At 42.7% G+C, this 21,452-nt stretch overlaps 1 protein-coding gene across 2 annotated transcripts; it reads right to left on the bottom strand.

Moving 5' to 3' along the window:
• Nucleotides 1–983: 983 nt before the first annotated feature.
• Nucleotides 984–2,756, bottom strand: LOC110313938 (polypyrimidine tract-binding protein 1-like). Of its 2 annotated transcripts, XM_021188404.1 has the most exons (3): nucleotides 2,373–2,756; nucleotides 1,704–2,282; nucleotides 984–1,610 (listed from the first exon to the last, which is right to left on the bottom strand). In XM_021188404.1, the coding sequence occupies exons 1-3, from the start codon at nucleotides 2,754–2,756 to the stop codon at nucleotides 984–986; spliced, it is 1,590 nt and encodes a 529-aa protein (XP_021044063.1). The 2 variants fall into 2 exon arrangements, with proteins under 2 accessions (XP_021044063.1, XP_021044062.1); XM_021188403.1 differs by having other exon boundaries at nucleotides 984–2,756.
• Between the last annotated feature and the right edge of the window lie 18,696 nt (nucleotides 2,757–21,452).

The following is a 21,452-nucleotide window of genomic DNA, read 5'->3' on the forward strand; positions in this document are numbered from 1 at the left end:
ACTTTTGAATTCTGCCTCACTTGGGTTCTCGGGACACAGGCAAAGTACAGCTAGAGTCTTTGCCAGAATGTCCCACAAATGACCCCAGCCCAGTTCCCAAAGGAGTCTTATTCCCCACCTCCCACACCCCTGAAACTCACAAGCTGGGCCTCCACTATCTGGATTTCTCTTGTCATCCTGGATTACTAACCCCCCCCCCACCAGAATGGCCCATATAGCTCCCCTCTGAGCACTGTAGACCCCTTTCAGGCCAAAGCTCCAAACCCTTCCATATTCCTCCCCGAGACCAGTTGAAAAGCCGTCCATGCCACATGGTCAGATTTATCATACAGATGCCCCTCTCCAATCTCTTTCTGCATGGGTGACTGGTCTCCTTGCTTAAGANCAAATACCCAGCCATAAAGGAGGAGTGGGGAAGGGCTGTGGGGGTTCGTCTCACCTTGATAGCGAAGGAATGGTAGCAGGGACAGGAGCCCGAACAAGAGCAGGAGGCTGGCTGTTGGCATAGCATGTGTAGTCCGGAAACAGCAGAGCAAGAACAGGAAGTGGGGTCGGGCTAGAGAGCCTCAAGGTCAGTTCCCCAGAGACTGACCTCCTCCACTAAGGCTCTCCCACCAGCTCCAACACACAAGTCTCTGGGGTTCACTTCACCTTCAAACTATAGCAGTAGCCTGNGGCCCAGGCAGGTCTCAAGGGCAGGAAAGTGCCAGTTCTAAAGTCCAGAGCACCTGCTCGGGCCAAATGTCTGGAGCTCCACAGGACAGTGCCCTGCCTTTGCTGGGGAAAACATGGCTGCTTGGGCCCTCACCTGGCCAGCAAGGTGGCCATAGTCAGTCCTTCTAAAATCAAGTTAGGCGCTGATCTCTCTCTGAAACCAGAACACAAGTAAAAAATCTCTGTTCTGTTAAGGTCACCCCAGTCCCCTTTAAAGTGACCTTTTCTCTAGTGGTGGAAGCTGTCTGCGGTGAGCCCAGCCGGGTCCTCTAGATAGTGACCCTGGAGAAGGAGACTCGCAGGTGATGGTTCTGGCCTAGGGGATGGCCATGCAGGTCTACAAGGGCCTGGATGGCTTCCTCTACGGAGCCCATCCGGATCAGCGCCATCTTGTGGTTCTTGGGGAAGAACTTGAAGGCCTTGACAGCACCCCCGCTGCTAGAGAAGAGGATCTTNAGCTCTTCCTCAGATACTGAGGAGGGTAGGTTGGAGAGGTGTAGGGTGGCTGAGGGTGGAAAGATGTTCTGGAAGTTCCTGGACCCGGGCTTCTTAAAGCGGTGCAGCGGGGAGTTGGCATAGTCCTTGGTGAGGTCCTGGTCCTCCTTGCCCTCCCGGGGCAGCTTCACACTCTGGTGCTTCGACAGCAGGATACAGAGAGGCTTCCCATGCAGCTTGTGCCCATTCAGGTGCTTCAAGGCCAGCTCAGCCTGACTCCCATCTGCCATCTGCACTAGCGCGTTCTCCTTCCTGTTGAACAAGATCTTCACGCGATGCACATCGCCATAGGCACCAAAGAGAATGAAGAGGCTTTGGGGTGTGACTTTCTCAGGGTTTAGGTTGGCAACCAGGAGGACAGGGTTCCCCACACCTGAGGAGCCTGAGGTGACCATTGAGCTCTCTGCCCCAGGTGCTGCTGCTGCTGCTGCTGCTGCTGCTGCTGCTATTGCTGCTTCTGCTGCCAGTGCTCCTGCTGTTGCTGTTGATGTTGCTTCTGCTGCTGATTCTGCAGTCACTTCCGGTATTGCTTTCAGGGCCAGGGCCTTTAACACTTCTGACATGGCCAAGCCTGCAGCTTGAGGAATTGCAAAGGTGTGAGATGATGCAGTGCTTGCATCGGGAGAAGCTGAGGTCATGACAGGTGCAGGGACGGCTGTGGCCATGTTCTGGACCTGGACCAGAGAGGGCTGACTTTCATCTGAGGGCAGGTCTGGACGTGTGTAGTCTCGGCTCATGTCGTTGTTGTACTTGACTATGAGGTTGGTGAGCCCAGAGAAGTAAATGTGCAGTGTGCAGCAGGCGTCATAGATGTTCTGTCCATCCAAGCACAGCTTGGCACACTCGGCACTCAACGGGTGAGCATACTGTAACAGCGCCTGGAACCGGTTGTTGTTGGTATACGTGACGATTTTGAGAACTGTGCCAAACCTGGAGAAGAGCTGGTGCAGCACTTCCAAGGTCACGCGGTAGAAGTAGTTGTCCACAAGGATCCTGAGCACAGTTCCCTGCCCGGCCACCACTAACCCCGTGGCCACAGCAGAGGCAGGGGTGGCTGAGGCCACATTCCATGCCTGGTAGGGGTCCTCAGCTGGCAGGCATGGCTGGGCACCCACCTGGCTGGAGGCAGCAGCCTGGCCGGGGGCAGCCACCTGGCTGCAGACAGCCTCCCTGCTAAGGGCACCCACCGGACTCAGGGCAGCCATCTGGCTGGGGGGGTTGCTTACCCTGAGCTCCTTGTAGTGTGAGAACTGGATGTGAACGGGCTGCCCACGCAGCACAGGAGTCATCCAGGTGTAGTAGTTGACCATGGTGTTGGCGGACTCCTGCGTGCTCATCTCCATGAAAGCCTGGTTCTTCGCCTTCAGAAACAGTAGGTTGGAGACCTTTCCAAAAGGCAGCGCGAGACAGAGGATCTCTGTTTCCGTGACACTGCTGGGCAGACTGTGGATGTGGATCACTCTGGAGGGGCCGTGGTTGACCCTGCTGTCCCCTTTGAACCTCTTGCTGTCCTTTCCTTTGGCTGAGGGGGGCAAGTTCCCACTCATGACAGCGGCTTGGTTCTGGACAGGGCAGGGAGAAGACTTCCCAGGACCACAGACAGCCCTCTGCCAACTGCTGTGTCTAAGGCACACAGAGCAGAACTGCGGGAGATGGAGTGGAGGGGAGTGACTAGCCCAGCCCTCCTAGTTGGATACACTGTTGGCCTGATCAGAGTCACGTGTCTCCAGAGTTGGACACTGAGAAGCTCCTCTCACTCTTGTGGGGCCCTTCTCTGTCTCTCTGTGTGTCTCTGTTGGTCTCTCTCTGTTTTAGTCTCTCCTCAAACTCCAAGTCAGTCCATCAGTCTGTCTGTCTGTCTGTCTGACTATCTCTCTGTTTGTCTGTCTGTCTGTCCATCCTCTCTCTGCCCCCTCTCTCTCTTTGTGTGTGTCTGTCTGTGTGTGTGTTTGTGTGTGTTTGTGTGTGTGTTCCCCATATATGCATGCTTCTTGGAATGGAGGCGTAAACATGTATACTTCCTCAAACATTGTGCCTGTTAGCTTTTCCATTTATACCCAGAGCTGTACATTTTTTTTGTCCTTGAAAATCTCTGCTGTTATACAGTTTTCATCAAGGAGTGGCATCCTGAGTTTCAATAGAGGCCTGAAGTAGGTACTGGAATCAACCTTCTGTTGTTTCTTAAATCAGATGTTTAACCACTGATTGCTAGTACCTTTTGCTCTTTTTGGTATTGGATTATTTTGCTTAGAAAGCATNCTGCTTTAGCTGCAGTCTGCAGTGTTTCAGCAAGAGAGAAAGCGATAAAGATGCTGAAGTACAAAGGAGTGGCCATGGGCATTCTTCTCAAAGAGGCTATTGTGTAGAGTCCAGAGTGGAGGCCATGCCAAAAAGTTCAGGATAGACTCAATGTTTAAGCGGGAGGACTTGAGTAGTAGGGAGTCACAGGGTTCTGGAATGGAGCCACAGTAGTCCAGGGGACCTTCTGCTGCAGATGTATTTAACTGGATCACTTTAAAACTAAGAGTTAAGTTTCTGAAAGTAGCCTATGTATTATCCAGTATCTGAAAACCGGAGAGAATGTCCTCTGTTGCTAGGCACAACTCTTTGTCCTTCAGTTAACTTGAGCATTGTGGATCTTTTCTGTCTCCCAGAATGTGAAGGAGGGCTNTCTTCCAGATGGTAACTCCGATTTCATCATGTCAGAGTTGGTGAGATGTTGTGAGGTTGGTGAGATGTAGACATATTTATCCACTGTTCATAATGTCCTTGCTGTGAAAGACCCATTGCTCCCAGGACTCATGTAACATATCTTTCCTCAATGCCAGGAAGATCTCCCTGAGAAAACCAAGGTAAAGTAGAATTTTTTTGTCCTTCAGTTTTAAAGAGATTACAGGTATGATGGGGAGCAATATAGCCTACTTTGGGTTTGATCACTGTTGCTCGTTTTCAATATCATTAATATGCTTGGCAGTGAGCACATGACTTGCTTTGCTTTGCAGAATTATAAATATATGTTCCCATTGTAAATACCAATTATTTTTGCGGTCTAGTTTGTGTACCATTTTTCTTATGCCTCACTTTAGTAAAATTGATGTTAGGGGAAATTCAAAAGGATAGTAAATACCAGGGTACTCTTTAGCCCCCACATAATTTTATTATGAGTTTTAAAACTAAAATTCCATCAATTTTCTCTCTCCTTCATTTTTGAAAACTGTTTCTTCTATCTCTTTTTTCTGAGTCTAATGAGCTGCTCTTACTGGATCCAATGGTTCAGGTTTTCCTTCTGGCAAGATTATTTATGCTTTGCTGGAGAAACCCTTCTTTATTACAGAAAGATTTCCTTCATCAGCTTCTATTCTGTGTCTACATGCAGCATATTATATCAACTCCAAGCATTTGGTCAGAGGGGCTTCAGAAATTGTACATGCTGATACTAAAGAAGTTCAGCATGCTGAAGGGACACTGATATATTGGTCTCTTGTGAGGCTATGCCAGTGCTTAGAAAACACAGAAGTGTATGTTCACAGTCAGCTATTGGATGGAACACAGGGCCCCCAATGAAGGAGCTAGAGAAAGTACCCAAGGAACTGAAGGGGGCTGCAACCCTATAGGTGGAACAACAACAGGAACTAACCAGTACCCCCTGAGCTCATGTATCTAGCTGTGTATGTAGCAGAAGATGGCCTAGTCGGCCATCATTGGGAAGAGAGGCCCCTAGGTCNTGNAAACTTTATATGCCCCATAGAGGGGAATGCCAGGGCCACGAAGTGGGAGTCAGTAGGTAGGGGAGCAGGGGTGAGGGGGAGGGTATAGGAGACTTTTGGAATAGCATTTGAAATGTAAATAAAGAAAATATCTAATTAAAAAAAGAAGTTCAGCATGCTTAAATTTGCCAATCACATCTTTAAAATTTTAAGTTAAATATTAAGATTTCAACGATTTAGATGTCACTGGATCTTACCTACTAGTGCTCCATTTCCACAATCCCGTCTGGGTCTCTCAGATCTATACTTTCCCTCTTCATTGCTTTCTGTGCTAAGCATGATCTGTATAATCCACAGGGGATGTACTGACTAAGGTATATCACAAACATGGCCACAAGTAAGAATTTTCAATCAGCTCTAATATGCTCAGAGAAAAGAAATTGCCAGCCCTTACAACAAGAAACTGAGTCACTGTGCATTTTTGGACATGGCAGTGGGTGGAGATATGAGTTATGTTGAATTCCTGGAATTTTGAACAGCTACAGTACACAGCATATAACAGTTGAGATTTCCATCCTGGAAGAGAGGCCTCAGCCACCCTAACTGATAGGAAGGCCGAGGGGGTAAATAGGATGGAGGATGGAATGTGGAGGACTGCAAAACACCCTGATACTTGCAGGCTGTTGCTTCTTGCTCAAGAGTGCTTGGGCGATAGTCCTCCAAGATGCCTTGCTTTTCCTGGACAATTGAAAGGAATACTTGATGTCAAATGCCCTCAGAGCCTCCCCAAATGAAAATTTACTCTCCAGGGAAAACATTTTGTCATAGCCTCATCCTAGGTGGAGAACAGTTATTTTTCTTGCGTTAGTCGCCTTTAGCCACCCTGCCTTATCTAAAGAATATTCAGGAGAAGTCACATCCCAGGGAAATAATGTGAGAAAGGAAAGAGAGCATGAGGTAAAGGCACCAGAGAAACACCTTTGAAGATCACAGCCCAGGGTTCTGGTCCCTCCTACAGAGATTCAGTTGTGTTAAGTATACATGTCTCTGCCCCCACTGCCATAGAGTCATTAGATTGGTAATAAACTATTTTCTCTTTTTTTTTTTTCTCAGCCAAACAAGTTGCACTGACCTGAGCCAATGGTTGGGTTATTTTTTGCTTTCTCTTAGAAATCCATGTAGAGTAACAGGGTGGACTGAACTGATCCAAATGCTCATTGAGAAGGAAAATATAACCCCCATGTACCTACACCAGAAAATTTGTCACTACTGAGTGAATAAAAATTTTAAAACACAAATCTTTGTCATAAAACCTGCCCTGAAAGAACTCTTAAAAGACAGAAAAAAAAATATAAATCATGAAGTTGGTTTTCCATAGTCAGTCAAGGAACAAATTAAAATAAATGGCATCTTTTGTATCTAATATATTTTTGTATTCTGAAAGATGACTGAACAATATATAGTGTTATAGCTAGTGAATTAGTAAGATGTATGTCAGGAACATACAGAGTAGATAGGAACACTATGCTAAGTAAGTGATGCACTGTTATTTGGTGGTGGACTTAAAGTAAATGTGCATATTGGAAAGTATCTTAGTTAGTATTCTACTACTGAGAGGAGACACTGTGATCAAGACTATTTCTAAGAAAAAACATTTATTCGAGGCCTTGCTCACAGTTTCAGAGGGTTAGTCCAATATCAATGGTTCATATCATCTTGTTAAGCAGGCAGGCATGGTACTCAAGAAGTAGCTGAGAGCTTTGCATCTTCAAGCTGAGAGAAAGAGCATGTGCACACATGTGCATGCATATGTGCGTGTGCTTGTGAGTATGAGAAAGAGAGAAAGAGGGAACAGGGCCTGGTGTGTGCTTTTGAACCTCAAAGACCACTCCCAGAACACATCTTCCACAACAAGTCCATACATCCTAATCCTCCAAGCATTTAAACCTATGAGGCTATGGGGGAGCATTCTTATTCAAAACACCACAGAAAGTCTATGGAAATCACATACATACACACACATACAAAAAGCTATTTTAATACAGTGCAACTAATATTCATATAGTGACACTAATGGAATCACATAAATTGTTCAGTTAAAGTCAGACAATCTTTGGCTAGAGAGATGCTCAGTAGTTAAGAGCACCTGTTGTACTTGTGAAGAAACTGGGTTCAATTGCCAGCATCCATATGGTGATTCACAACTTTCAATAATTCTATTTCCAGAACATGCATAATTCACAGACATATATGAAAGCAAAACCACTCATGCACAAAATAAATAAATTTTAAAGTAAAATAAAAATAATACCAAAGAGGTAAAAATTGGAGCAATCAGAAACAAAGAAAGCACGGAGTAAGAAGAAAGTGTTTGCCAGTGACTATGATTCACATAGATCAGATTATAACAATGCTCATTTAAAATGGACATGTTACTGGTACTCCCAAAAAAGCACTAGAATTCAGGGTAGATTATTAGAAAGTTACAATTGGTAGGTAAGGCATTCATACTCAATATAATGACTGGTTGGGGGGGTTGTTGTTATTGTTTAAAAAGTATGAAGAAAGCCTCACTCAAAAGAAAGGCACAGTAGGTGCATTAATTTCAAATGAAGCAGATGTCAGATTAAGAAATGGCTAAAGGGAAAGATAAATGTTATAAAATAACAAAGGGGTCAATCATGCAAAAGGACATTATATCCCCAAACATATGTGCCCAACGTTAACAACTGCTAAAAGGTGAGTTCATGGTGATAAACTGGGTGAGCTATCTCCTATCTCAAACAGGCATCATGCCTTTTTGAACCTCATGCAACAACCTTTAGCTGACTATAGAAGTTGGCCTAACAGAGGGAGGTTAATCATTGCTTCTTTGGTTGTCCCAAGGAAGTGGAAGTTTTTTGTGCTTGAGGTTCAGGTCAACCTAAGCAGAATGAAGATTTCATGCTCCACTTTAATAAATGCCCCAATGGATAAATACTTGGGGTGCCTGGTTCCTTCTTCTCACCTGGTGCATTTGTCTGTTAGAGAGAGGGTTTCTCTGTATAGCCCTACACATCCTGGAAGTAGCTCTGTAGACCCGGCTGGTCTCAAACTCAGACATTCACCTGCCACTGCCTTCTGAGTGCTGAGATTAGTGCTGGGATTAAAGGCATGCACCACCACCTGGTTATTTCAAATATTTATATAGTCATTAAGAGTTAATGCAAAAGACAAGATTGACAGTGGCATAATGTGCTAAGCTATGAATATTGTATAGATATGTATTTAAATGCTGAATAGATTTATTTATAAAAACTTAAGGGCTTATAAAAATTTAAATTAAAATTTTTCTGGGGGCCAGAGAGATGGCTCAGTGGTTAAGAACACTGGCTGCCCTTCCAGAGGTATTATATTATATATATATAATCTTTTTTAAAAAAAACTTCTGAAACTGAAAAATAAATGTACATTTTACTCTCTGCCATTTATATCTCAAAGAAACGTCAAAGCTATGTTTTATTAAGTAAACATCTAAAAAGTTTAGCTGGATCTTATCCAACATTAAAGGATACCTGAAGTGGAAACTTCTAGTTCTTTGGAAAGTTAGTTATGTCAAATGATGTTTTTCTGGGCACACAGGTGAAAGGATGTCTTGCTAAAACAAACACATGCAAGAATGTTTTCCTAAAGCAGGCATAGGTGAAAGGATGTTTTGATACAGGAAATACGTGAAAGGACCCAGGATGAAGGAGTATAAATATAACCCCAGACAGTGAGAGATAAGCACTGAGCTTTGGATTGGTTTGTTCTGCCTTGCTATTCTTCACAAAACACGTGCATGTATTGGTTCACTTTACATAGTGCTGTTGAGCTCAACTTGTGGTAAAGCTGCCATTGAGAGAACTGCTCCTGAGTTTTCTGTGGCAGCTTGCTGCTTCCACAGCCTCGCCTTAGGCTGGCTGGCAAGCCAGGTGGTTTCTTCAGGATTGAACTACAGCAGCATGGTGTCTGCTTGCTGAAAGGACTGGACTGTAGCTGCTGGTTCATGCCTGGTGTCTGCTATTGTGGTAAATATGTAAAAGCTGCTCTATGCTCCCAGTGGGTGCTCATGGTCTGCACCCCTGTCCAAAAGCTCTAGATTCATGAATGAAAATCCATATTCTCAGCATTATTTTTAATATGCCTTACTAGCTCGATAGCTACTCCTGAACCTCCGTGTGACTAACACACTCCCCTCCAATATTCCTGAGTTAATATTTGCTAAATCTATATTTCACCTCTGCTATCCCAAACCCAATCAGGGGAGTAGTCCCTGAGGCCACTTTCCTAGATTCTTATATGTCAGTGTGCTCTTAAGTCTGATCTTTCTGTTTCTCTGTCATGGCAATTCTGATCCTTTTCTCCTCTGTTTCTTGCCCAGGAATCCTAAAAGTCCTGCCTCTGTCCTCCTGACCAGCCATTTGCCACCAACTCTTTATTGACTCTTCAAAAAACCAACTGTTGGCAGGGACCTGTAGTGGTCATGCGAACTTACATGTTCAAACCCCCAATAGTCTGCCTGCTTAGAGGACTGGTCTGCAGCTGCTGAATCTTATTTGGTGTTTGCTATGGGACTGAACTGCTGCCCAAGAAGATTGAACTCACCCCCAAAGAACTATTCCTGAACAGGTCCACTTCCCCCATAACCTAATAACTTTTCTCTTCTACTACTTCTGCTGGGTGCTGGGCTAGAGGAGAGGTTGAACCCTTATTAAAAGTAGGTTGCAATAAATTTATGCCTACATATACCAGTAGATTTTATTGGTTGTAATTTGTTTTCTATCCTACCAACTGAACAATCTCCCTATGGCAATGTCTTTCCTTATACATATTGTCAGGTTCTATACAAAGTTATACAAAGGAAAGAAATATAATGGAAACTATCCGTCAGAGTTCATTGCCTAATGGAAGTAGTATAAAATAACCCAAGAAACTACAATAACTTGTTATATGTTTTTATTTTAGGTTAAATTCAGGATCACCTTGAAACTGGATACTAAAGGAGTAAAGTAAGATGTGAGGTATACATGTGAGGTATTCATGTCTTTTGTGGATAAATATCCTTGAAGCAACAATTAGGTTTTTCTTGCTATGTTAGAAACTAAGGCTCCAGGCACATCTCCAGAGGCTCCAATGGATGGTCTGCATTCTCAAAGAATTTTGACTTCACAATAATATCATTTGCATTCTAATCCCTCCTTGTAGTCCTGACAAGAAAACCATGGAAAGAAATAACCTTAAAAAGAAAGCCTGCTCTGTGTTCTTAGAAAATTGGAACTAGCTCTACCTCAAGACATATCTATACCAGTCCTGGGTGTATATCAAAGGACACTTCATCCTATTAAATGGACACATGCACAACTATGTTCCTAGCAGCTTTGTTCATAATACCTAGAAACTGAAAACAACCCAGATAACCATCAACCAAAGAATAAATAAAGAAAATGTGGTACATTTACACAATGGAGCTGTTAAAAATAATGACATCATGAAATTTACAGTCAAATGGATGGAACTAGAAAAAAATCATCCTGATTGAGGTAACCCATACCCAAAAAGACAAACGTGTAGATACTCACTTATAAGTTGATATTAACTGCAAAGTAAAAGGATAATCATGCTACAACTCAGAGACCCAGAAAGGCTAAGTAACAAGAATGACTCAAGGAAGGGATACATGGATCTCCCTGGGAAGGAGAAATAGAATAGATATTGTGAGTAGACTGGGCTGGATATGGATGAAAACAAGAAGTATCAGGTGGGGAGAGGATGGAGTGAGAGACAACTGGAATGAGGGGGGTGAAATTTGGGGACAAGCTAAAAACCTAGTGCAGTGGAAACTCCCAGGGATCTATTAAGATGACTCTAGCTAAGAACCCTAGCAATGCGGGATAAGGAGCCCAAACTAGCCATCTCCTATAGCCAAGCAATACTTCCAGTAGAGGGTTTGGGGCACTAACCCAGCTACTAGAACTAAACATTACTTACCCCCTCCTCAATGCCAATAAAATGATGCCTAATGATATTCTGCTATAGCACAACTGTGATCAGAGAAGCTTCTGATAGGTTATTTCTCCACTGGTGAAATGAGCCAATTCAAGTCAAATTATGTTATTTTAAAGGCAGGTTTATTGGGAAGCTGCTCTTGGGGGAGCTCGTTGGCCCCAATGACTGAGGCCAGGGAAGTCTACATGGGGAGGGGATGTGAACAGAGAGAGGAGGAGGAGGAGGAGGAGGAGGAGGAGGAGGAGGAAGAAGAAGAAGAAGAAGAACAACAACAACAACAACCAGAACAACAACAACTACTACAAGAACAAGAAGAACAAGACAAGAAGAATAACAAGAAGAACAACAACAAGAACAAGAACAAGAAGAACAAGAAGAGAGAGCAAGAGTGAGTGTAAAATGTCTGGATTATATATGGAGGAGCCTGGTGGGGGGTAGGGCTGCCAGCCCTTGGACTGGAAAGTTCAGCATTGGGGGCAGGGTATGCCAGGTAGGAACTGAGAGATGCTGGGAGATCCTGGAGGCCAGGTCTGCTTTGATATGTAAAGTATGCACCTGAGTCCCTTGCCCCAGGTTCTTAAAACAAACATCCCAGCCTTTTGTTGATAATAAATGGGTTGTGCAATAGTCTGTCACTACTTCCTGCAGACATTGCCACACAGTTTTGTTTGGGGGAGAACCTAAGAAAATTGGGATGCTGGTCAAATCCTAGGAAAGTTGGCAGTTCCATTGCTGTCCAGGATCTACAGGACCATTTGCTGCTAGGAAAGTGCAGATCCACTAGAAGTGTCTGTGAGGGTAGACCAGGGCACCAGTTGGTAACTATTTGGGAGTTTTCCTGGTTGCAGGTTCTGAGAGAACACCTGGATTTTAGGGACAGAAGATAAAGTTAAGGAGTTCAGGGAGAAAACCTTTTTCTTGGGTGTACATTTGAAATTCTTATGCCCATTGTCTTGGTAGTTGGAGGAGGGGTGGGGAATCCCAGGACCAGGAAAAGAGAAATATATCCCACCCTCAGGTATATGCACTTGAGTCCTTTTGACTGTGGAAGGTAGATGCCAGTGAATTCCCCAAAGCTTACAAGAAGCTTCTTAGAAACTTTCATATCCTCAGACCTTACATAAACTTTACCTATCTAATTATTTACCATGAGACATGGGTGGTTGATCACTGGATTCAAACCCCTCAGAGACCTGAGAAGGATATATTGTGTCTAAATGCCCTGTGTGTCAACTAAAACGACAAACTTACCCATTAGCCAGACAGTCACCAGACCAGGTTCCTGTGATGTTGATGACTTGTGGGAGACACAGATCCCAGGGAAGGATCAATCTTTGGCTGCCAGGCCTGGCAAATCTGAGAGGCCTTCCTGTGGAGAAGGAACATGGGAGACTGACCTTGCTTTGACTTAAGCAACCTGAGGCATGTCAGGTGTCCCTGTTTGTCCACAGTTCAGTCCTGGCCTCAGCAGCAGGCAGGGCAATGCAGCAGTCTTTCTCAATGGTTATTGTACCACGATGCAGGTAGAGTCATTTTTTGTTGTGCCCATATCTTCTTGGAGACCTTGGGGAGGGGGTGGGGGTGGCTGCTAGGATTTGAGAGTCTCTGTCATTTTAAGCATCTTAAGATTTTATATGTCATATTTAGCATATCTCCGACAGGTTTAAGGGCCAGTACTTGTTGAGCATATCTGGATTAGAACAATCTATGCCTGTTTCTAGTTACCATCTCAAAACTGTACATCTAGCAAACATAAAGCAGGAGGCTAAATAAAGCTTAATAACATTAGCAAAAACAAGGGCAAACATATTTATGGAAGTAATCTTTAACCTTTTTAATATTGTAAACTTCCTTTTTAAAATTGTTTTTATTAGATATTTTCTTTATTTATATTTCAAATGTTATCCCCTTTCCTGGTTTTGTTGCAGGGAAATATTTTAAAAGTACATCAAGTTCCTGCACTACACTCTGCTACTCTCAGTCGTGGAGGTCTTGCTGGTGAGTTCTTATCTCGTTGAGACTTTCTGACTCAGAGCTCCAATATCTCATCACCTAGCTCGTTAAATTCCTACTGGCAGGTCACTACCATGCCAGCCCCATGCTTCAAAATCCCCATGGCCTTTTTGGTGCACATCAGGCAAACCCATGCTTTGCCACTGTAACTTTCTGTTTTGAACCCAGAAGAGCTGCCAACAGTAACTCAATCACTGGGCAGAACAACTAAAATCCTAATCTTGTAAGCCTTAAATCTTAATCCTCCAGTGGCCAATCCTGACATATCCACCATTGAAACAGGGAGACACTAGTAATTATATCTTGTCCACCTCCAAAAGGGCCCTCTCTCCCTCCTGTTTACTCTTTTCTCCTATCCAACCTGGAAGTCCCACCTACTCACCCAGGGATTGGCTCCTGTATTCATTAGAGGATGGTTCACAAGAAGTCATCTGAGTACATGACTCATTCCTGTTAACAACCCCTCCCAGAAAAGCAGAATTAGTATCAAAAACACAAGTTACCACAGGGCTATCCACAACATGGTTTCCACACCTGAAACCCCCTATCTTGTCCCCCTCCCTCTGCTTCTGTGACAGTGTTTCCCCCAAACACCCACCCACTCCCGCTTCCCCACTCTTGCATTGCCCTACACTAGGGCATTGACCCTTCACAGGCCCAAGGGCCTTTACTCCCATTGATGTCCCACAAGGCCATCCTCTGCTACATATGTGGATGCAGCCATGGGTCCCTCCATGTGTACTCTTTGGTTGGTAGTTTAGTACCTGGAAGTCTGGCTGGTTGATATTATTGTCCATCCTATGGGGTTGCAAACCCCTTCAACTCCTTCAGTCCTTTCTCAAACTCCTCCATGGGGACTCCATATTCATCCCAATGGTTAACTGCAAACATCCACTTCTGTATTTGTCAGGCTCTGACAGAGCCTCTCAAGAGACAGCTATATCAGGCTCCTGTCAGCAAGCATTTGTTGGCATCCACAATATTGTCTGGGCTTAGTAACTGTATATGGGATGGATCCCCAGTTGGGACAGTTTCTGAATTGCCTTTCCTTCAGTCCCTGCTCCAGACATTGTCTATGTATTTCCTCCCATGGGTATTTTGTTCCCCCTTCTAAAAAGGACTGAAGTATCTACACTTTGGTCTTCCTTCTTCTTGAGCTTCATGTGGTCTGTGAATTGTATCTTGGGTATTCTGATTTTCTGGGCTAATATCTATATATCAGTGAGTGCATATCATGTGTGTTCTTTTACGATTGGGTTACCTCACTCAGGATGATATTTTCTACTTCCAACTATTTGCCTAAGAATTTCATGAATTCATTGTTTTCAATAGCTGAGTAGTACTCCATTGGGTAAATGTACCACATTTTCTGTATCCATTCCTCTGCTAAGGGACATCTGGGTTGTTTCCAGCTCCTGGCTATTATAAATATGGTTGTTATGAACATAGTGGAGCATATATCCTTGTTATATGTTGGAGGATCTTTTGGGTTTATGCCCACAGGGTGGTATAGCTGGATCCTCAGGTAATACTATGTCTAATTTCCTGAGGAACCTCCAGACTGATTTCCAAAATGGTTGTATCAGCTTGTAATTCCACCAAGAATGAAGGGGTATTCCTCGTTCTCCACATCCTCACCAGGATCTGCTGTCACCTGAGTTTTAATCTTAGCAATTCTGACTGGTGTGAGGTAGAATCTCAGGGCTGTTTTGATTTTCATTTCCCTGATGTTGAACATTTCTTTAGGTGTTTCTCAGCCATTCAGTATTCTTCAGTTGAGAATTCTTTGTTTAGGTCTCTACCCCATTTTTAATAGGGTTATTTGGTTCTCTGGAGACCAACTTCTTGAGTTCTTTCTATATATTGGATATTAGCCCTCTATCGGACACAGGATTGGTAAAGATCATTTACAAATCTGTTGGTTGCCCTTTCATCCTGTTGAAAGTGTCCTTTACCTTACAGAAACTTTGCAGTTACATGACGTCCCATTTGTCAATTCTTGATCTTAGAGCATAAATCATTGGAGTTCTGTTCAGGAACATTTTCCCTGTGCCCATGTGTTCCAGGGTTCTTCCCCACTTTCTCTTCCACTAGATTCAATATATCTGGTTTTATGTGGAGGTCCTTGATCCACTTGGACTTGATCTTTGTACAAGGAGATAAGAATGGATCAATTTACATTCTTCTACATGTTGACCACCAGCTGAACTGTTTTTTTAGCTCCTTTGTCAAAGATCAAGTGACCATAGATGTGTTGGTTCATAGGTGGTTGGGTCTTCAATTCTATTCCATTGATCTACCTGCCTGTCTCTGTACCAATGCCATGCAGTTTTTAATCACTGTTGCTCTGTAGTACAGCTTGAGGTTAGGGATGGTGATTTCCCCAGAAGTTCTTTTATTGTTAAGAATAGTTTTCGCTATCCTGGGTCTTTTGTTATTCCAGATGAATTTGAAAATTGTTCTTTCTCACTCTATGAAGAATTGAGTGAGAATTTTGATGTGGATTGCATTGAATCTATAGATTGCCTTTGTCAAAATGGCCATTTTTACTATATTAATGCTGCTAATCCATGAGCATGAGAGATCTTTCCATCTTCTGAGATATTCTTTGATTTCTTTCTTCGGAGACTTGAAGTTCTTGTCATACAGATCATTCACTTGCTTGGTTAGAGTCATTCAAGGTATTTTATATTATTCGTGACTATTGTGAAGGGTGTCATTTCCCTAATTTCTTTCTCAGACTGTTAATCCTTTGAGTAGAGGAAGGCTACTGATTTGTTTGAGTTAATTTTATATCCAGCCACTTTCCTGAAGTTGTTTATCAGGTTTAGGTGTTCTCTAGTGTAATATATGGGGTCAATTAAGTATACTATTGTATCATCTGCAAATAGTGATAGTTCGACTTATTCATTTCCAATTTGTATCCCTTTGACCTTCTTTTGTTGTCTAATTGCTCTGGCTGGGACTTAGAGTACTATATTGAATAGGTAGGATGAAAGTAGGCGGCCTTGTCTAGTCCCTGATTTTAGTGGGATTGCTTCTCCATTTACTTTGATGTTGGCTACCGGTTTGCTGTAGATTGTTTTTATTATGTTTAGGTATGGGCTTTGAATTCCTGACCTTTCCAAGACTTTTATCATGAAGGGGTGTCGGGTTTTGTCAAATGCTTTCTCGGCATCTAATGAGATGATCATGTGGTATTTTTTTAGATTGTTTATATAGTGGATTACATTGATGGATTTCAGTATATTGAATCATTCCTGCATCCCTGGGATGAAGGCAGCTTGATCATGATGGATGATTGTTTTGATGTGTTCTTCGATTTGGTTTGCTAGAATTTTATTGAGTATTTTTGCATCGATATTCATAAGGGAAATTAGTCTAAAGTTCTCTTTCTTTGTTGGATCTTTCTGTAGTTTAGGTATAAGTGTAACTGTGGCTTGTGGCTTCATAGAATTAATTGTAGTGTTCCTTCTGTTTTGTGAAATAGTTTGAAGAATATTAGTATTAGGTCTTTCTTTAAAGGTGTGATAGAATTCTGCAGTAAACCCATCTGGTCCTGTGCTTATTTATTTATTTATTTATTTATTTTGGTTGGGAGATTATTAATGACTGCTTCCATTTCTTTAGGGTTATGGGACTATTTAGATCATCTATCTTATCCTGATTTACTTGGGTACCTGGTATTTGTCTAGAAAATCGTCCATTTCATCCAGATTTTCCACCTTTGTTGAGTATAGGCTTTTGTTGTAGGATCTGATGATTTTTTTTGGGGGGGGGATTTCCTCGGTTTCTCTGGTTATGTCTCCCTTTTCATTTCTGATTTTATTAATTTTGATACAGTCTCTGTGCCCTCTGGCTAGACTGACTAATGGTTTATCTATCTTGTTGATTTTCTCAAAGAAGCAGCTCCTGGTTTGGTTGATTCTTTGTATAGTTCTTTTTGTTTCCACTTGGTTGATTTTTATCCCTGAGTTTTATTATCTCCTACATTCTGCTCCTCATGGGTGTATTTGCTTCTTTTTGTTCTAGAGCTTTCAGATGTGCTGTCAAGCTGCTAGTGTATGCTCTCTCCTGTTTCTCTTTGGAGTCACTCAGAGCTACGAGTTTTCCTCTTAGCACTGCTTTCATTGTGTCCCATAAGTTTGGGTATGTTGTGGCTTCATTTTCATTAAACTCTAAAAAGTCTTTAATTTATTTATTTCTTCCCTGAACAAGTTATTATTGAGTAGAGTGTTGTTCAGCTTCCACGTGTATGTGAGCTTTCTATTGTTTTGTTGTTATTGAAGACCAGCCTCAGTCCGTGGTGATCTGATAGGGTGCATGGGATTATTTCAATCTTCTTGTATCTGGTAAGGCTTGTTTTGTATCTGATTATATGGTCACTTTTAGAGAAGGTAAAATGAGGTGCTGAGAAGAAGGTATATCCTTTTGTTTTAGGATAAAATGTTCTGTAGATATCTGCTAAATCCATTTGGTTCATAACTTCTGTTAGTTTCACTGTGTCTCTGTATAGTTTCTGTTTCCATGATCTTTCCATTGATGAAAGTGGGGTTCTGAAGTCTTCCACTATTATTGTGTGAAGTACAATATGTGCTTTGAGTTTTTGTAAAGTTTGTTTTATGATTGTGGGTGCTCTTGCATTTGGAGCATAGAAGTTCAGAATTGAGAGTTCATCTTGGTAGATTTTTCCTTTGATGTGTATGAAGTGTCCTTCCTTATCTCTTTTGATAACTTTTGGTTGAAAGTCGAATTTATTCGCTATTAGAATGGCTACCCCATATTGTATCTTGGGACCATTTGCTTGGAAAATTATTTTTCAGCCTTTTACTCTGAGGTGGTGTCTGTCTTTGTCACTGAGGTACATTTCCTGTGTGCAGCAAATTGTTGAGTACTGTTTATGTTAGTCTAGATCTTTTTATTTTGGAATTGAGTCCACTAATATTAAGAGATATTAAGGAAAAGTGATTGTTGTTTCCTGTTATTTTTGTTGTTAGAGGTAGATTCATGTTTATGTGGCTATCTTCTTTTTGGTTTGTTAAAAGAAGATTAATTTCTTGCTTTTTTTCTAGGGTGTAGTATCCCTTCTTGTGTTGGGGTTTTCCATCTATTATCCTTTGTAGGGCTGTATTTGTGGAAAGATATTGTGTAAATTTGTTTTTGTCATGAAATATCTTGGTTTCACCATCTATGTTGAGAGTTTTGCTGGGTATAGTAGCCTGGGGGTGCATTTGTGTTCTCTTAGGGTTTGTATAACATTTGCCCAGGATCTTCTGGCTTTTAGTCTTTGGTGACAAGTCTGGTGTAATTCTGGTAGGTCTGCCTCTATATATTCCTTGACCTTTTCCCTTACTGCTTTTAATATTCTATCTTTGTTTTGTGCATTTGGTGTTTTGATTATTATATAGTAGGAGGAATTTCTTTTCTGGTCCAATCTATTTGGAGTTCTGTGGGCTTCTTGAATGTTGATGGGCATATCTTTGTTTAGGTTAGGGAAGTTTTCTTTTATAATCCTGTTGAAGATATTACTGACCCTTTATGTTGGCAATCTTCACTCTCTTCTATACCTATTACCCTTAGGTTTGGTCTTCTCATTTTGTTGTGGATTTCCTGGATGTTTTGGGTTAGGAGCTTTTTGCATTTTGCATTTTCTTTGACTGTTGTGTTAATGTTCTCTATGGTATCTTTTGCACATGAGATTCTCTCTTCCATCCTTTGTAGTCTATTGGTGATGCTTGCATCTGTGATTTCTGATCTCTTTCCTAGGTTTTCTCTCTCCAGAGTTGTCTCTCATTATGATTTCTTTATTGTTTCCATTTCCATTTTTAGATCCTCAATGGTTTTGTTCAATTCCTTCACCTGTTTGGTTGTGTTATCCTGTAATTCTTCAAGGGATTTTTGTGTTTCCTCTTTAAGGGTTTCTAGCTGTTTACCTGTTTTCTCCTGTATTTCTTTAAGAGAGTTATTTATGTCCTTCTTAAAGTCTTCTACCATCATGCATGTGATATAAAATCCAAATCTTGCTTTTCTGGTGTATTGGGGCATCCAGGATGTGCTGTGATGGGACAGCTGGGTTCTGATGATGCCAAGTAGTAGCCTTGGTTTCTGTTGGTTAGGTTCTCGAGCTTGCCTCTTGCCATCTGGTTATCTCTGGTGTTGGTTGGTCTTGCTCTAACTGGAGCATGTCTCTTCTGTGGACCTGTGATCTTAGGTGTGTCAGCACTCCTAGGGAAACCAGCTCTCTCCTGGCAGGATTGGTGTGCAGATGGCTGTGGGACAGCCTTAGCTCCTGGGTGCAGATGGAGACCTCTATTGTAAACTTCTAAAGTAATATTAAAATAAACCATCTTTCAAAGAGTAAAAACAGGGAGCGATATTGTAAATAATTTGTTAAGACAGTATAAAAATCATGTAAAAATCTTAATTCAAACATGTCCTTTGGAGACCTGCTTTCTTGGTCAGCTCATGTCACCTGTTGCTGCCCTTAAGCAACAAGTGGTGAAGCCATAATTCGGCCTTCCTTATCCCAAAGTTAAGATGATGACCAGTCACATGCTGTTTACCTAGTATGTACACTTTCCTAGTGTAGGTATGGTAGATGATTTAAAATGAGCAGGCTGGTCATTCACCATCACTATTGCAATTACCACTGATTCTGTTGGTGCTACAGCAGCTACCACCAGTGCTAGGGCCATACAAGGACAGGAGGGAGGTGGGAGTGGGAGGTGGGGGAGAGTTGGGCTAGGTGGCACCTGGAGCCCTGTACTCATAGCAGTAAAGGGAAAGTAGGAAAGAGAGAACACAGTTTCCAAAAACTGAACATAGGAAGTTCAGACAAATTTGAATAAATTTTGTTTTAGATCATGCAGCACCCCATCTTCCCAGCATTAGCCAGTGTGATATGAACGGTTTTTAAGGAGACAGTAACCTCAGATAAGATACCTCTGTATCTTAGGTTCCCCCCACCCCCAAAACAAAGACCTGGTCTTTGTTTGAATTGAGCTAACTCTGGCATGGCTACAACACAGCAGAGGGCTATCTGGGGATGGGTACTCACAGAGTACAAACAAATGCTGTCTGCACGGAAGAAGTATGGAGATAAAATAGTGGTCAGAAAAGACATGGGCCATTGGGCTGAGGACTCAACTTCTACAGGGTGCATCACCAACTGATATGTTATTTCTCTGCCAGTGAAATGAGCCAAATTGTGCCAGATATTAAAGGCTACTGGTTATTGGGAAGCTGCTTTCAGGCAGTTGACTTCACTGGCCCAAAAGACCAAGGCCAGGGAAGTTGCAATGGGGAAAGGGGGTTATAGGAGAAAGAAAGAGAGGGCACATGCCCTGAGAGAAAAGACAAGAAGGAGCAGGAGGAGGAGGAGAAGCAGAAAGAGGGGGAGGGAGGCAGGGAGAAATGGAGGGAGGGAGGGAGGGAGGGAACGAGGGAACGAGGAAGGGAGGGAGAAAAAGAGAGAGAGAGAGAGAGAGAGAGAGAGAGAGAGAGAGAGAGAGAGAGAGAGAGAGCCCAAAATACACAAAGAGAGACCGAGAGTACAAAATGTCTTAATTATATAGGGCTCTGGGAGAAGGGTAGCCCAGCCCCTGGGCTAGAAAGTTCAGGGCTGGGAACAGGTATGCCAAGTGGGGACTGGGGGATGCTGGGAGAATCTGGAGGCCAGGTCTGCTTTCATATGTGAAATATGCACCTCAATCCCTTTCCCCAGGGTTTGAAACCATCCAGCAACTGATGGAAACAGAAGCAGAGACCCACAGCCAAATATTAGGTGGAGCTCCAGGAATCCTGCAGAAGAGGGCAAGAAAGGATTGTAATAGCCAGAGGGATCAAGGACTCCACAAGAAAACCCATAGAATCAACTAACCTGGATTCATCAGGGGCTCTTTGGGACTGAATCAACAATCAGGGAACATGGGTCTTATCTAGGGAGTATATGTATGTTCTGAATGTGTAGCTTGGTTTTTTTGTGAGACTCTAATAGAGGGCAGAAGGGTTGTTTCTGATGCCACTGCCGGCTTTGGGGATCTTTTTCCTCCAACTGGGTCACTTCATCCAGCCTTAATATGCAGGGAGGTACCTAATCTTATTGCAACTTGATAGGCCATGTTTGGTTAATATTCTGGGACCCCTGCCCTTTTCTGGAGGGAAATGGAGGAGTAGATGGAGAGGGAGGAGATGGGGAAGATGGAGGAGATGAAAATTAGAGGGAGGGAGGGAGGGAGGGAGGGAGGGAGGGAGGTGGGGATGTAATATGTGAGAGAATAAATTAATTCGAAAAGGAGACCCCGGTTGTTGGATAACCTACACATACTGAATCAGCTGGCTAGGAAAGTAAGTCCCAGTTTTCTCAAATGTTAATTGCTGTGCCAGTGGCACAATGCTAACAGGCTATGTAAATGGTTGTCATTTTCTCACCTGTGCCAAAAGAGATTTTTTTCTTTTATTATTATTATTATTATTATTATTATTATTATTATTATT

This window comes from Mus pahari, chromosome X (assembly GCF_900095145.1).
Source record: "Mus pahari chromosome X, PAHARI_EIJ_v1.1, whole genome shotgun sequence".
NCBI lineage: Eukaryota > Metazoa > Chordata > Mammalia > Rodentia > Muridae > Mus > Mus pahari.